This window comes from Priapulus caudatus, unplaced genomic scaffold, assembly GCF_000485595.1.
Source record: "Priapulus caudatus unplaced genomic scaffold, Priapulus_caudatus-5.0.1 Scaffold503, whole genome shotgun sequence".
Taxonomy (NCBI): domain Eukaryota; kingdom Metazoa; phylum Priapulida; class Priapulimorpha; order Priapulimorphida; family Priapulidae; genus Priapulus; species Priapulus caudatus.
In genome coordinates this window covers 21,377-22,475 of record NW_014577564.1, presented here as the reverse complement: position 1 = coordinate 22,475, position 1,099 = coordinate 21,377, and the positions used below count along the sequence as shown (strand labels likewise).

The window sequence follows — 1,099 nt, the reverse complement described above, 5'->3', positions numbered from 1 at the left end:
GCACGCACGCACACACACACACATACACATGGCACACACACACATACACATGACACACACACACACGCACGCACACACCCATGCACGCACCTCACACATACACGCACATGAACACAAGCGCGCACGAACGCACACACCGCGTACCTGCATAGAAGAAGCCAGCCTCGGCGAGCTGCTGCGGCTGCTGCTCACGCGTCTCGTGTGGCCACGTCTCGTAGCTCTGCAAGCGCGACGCGAGCGTGGCGTAGGCCACGTGCGTCGGCCGCGCCGTCACGCCGACGACGTTCACCTCCTCCCAGCCGGGCTCCGTCGCGCTCGGCACCACCTCGACGCTGTACGCCACGGGCACACCGCTAGAGGGCGCCCGCTGCGGCCTGTGCATGACAACGACGCTCGCGTCACGATTCGCAGACATGGCGGAGTAACCGCGCGCGTAGCAGGGGTTTGCTACTCGTAAGAGTGACCTCTAGAAAATCCTAACGCTGGGTGCCTAACCCACGTAGCGTGCACACGCGCATGCGCGTCCACCACACTCACGCGTAATCGAATGTAAGACAATTACAAATTCACAATTGTAGATGTGCGGTGCCTGTGGCGGAAAGTCGTGTTTGCATCAGGTTTTCGAGGTTTAGCCAAGTAGCTACGCCAAGACTAAAAACGCAGCACTGCATGCACGCACACCCACACACACACACAAACCCGTGTGGCTGATTGCACTCTAACTACTAACTCATGATCACAGATCTGCCAAACTGGAGCTTGCACTTTGAAAAAATGAAGCCATGAGTAGTGAATGATGCAGGCGTGTCCCTGTTCATCATAGACAGCAGATGCCGCTATGCGAGAGGTGACTCACACACTTCTAGTATATGCCTAAAAACTGCCAGATGAGAACGCGGGACAGACTATGCTTGGCTTCGGCTGACACATGCACATGCCCCAACCCACCATGTGTGAGTCAGCTGTGTGAGTGTGCGCGCTCAACTTCTACTATTGCTGGTGAAATAAATAAATAACCATACATGCAACAGCAATTCTCCAGCCTGCTAGCGGCAATGGCAGCACACACAGATTGAACAATCCCGAGACAATACACTCA

General features: G+C 55.4%; 1 protein-coding gene across 1 annotated transcript in view; it reads right to left on the bottom strand.

The window, feature by feature from the left end:
* LOC106811087 (inhibitor of apoptosis protein-like) overlaps positions 1 to 1,099 on the bottom strand; it is a 9,619-nt gene that overhangs the window by 5,784 nt on the left and 2,736 nt on the right. The window contains exon 2 of the mRNA XM_014814616.1: positions 145 to 374. Within this exon, the coding sequence (XP_014670102.1) occupies positions 145 to 374 (230 nt within the window). The remainder of the gene's footprint in view (positions 1 to 144; positions 375 to 1,099) is intronic.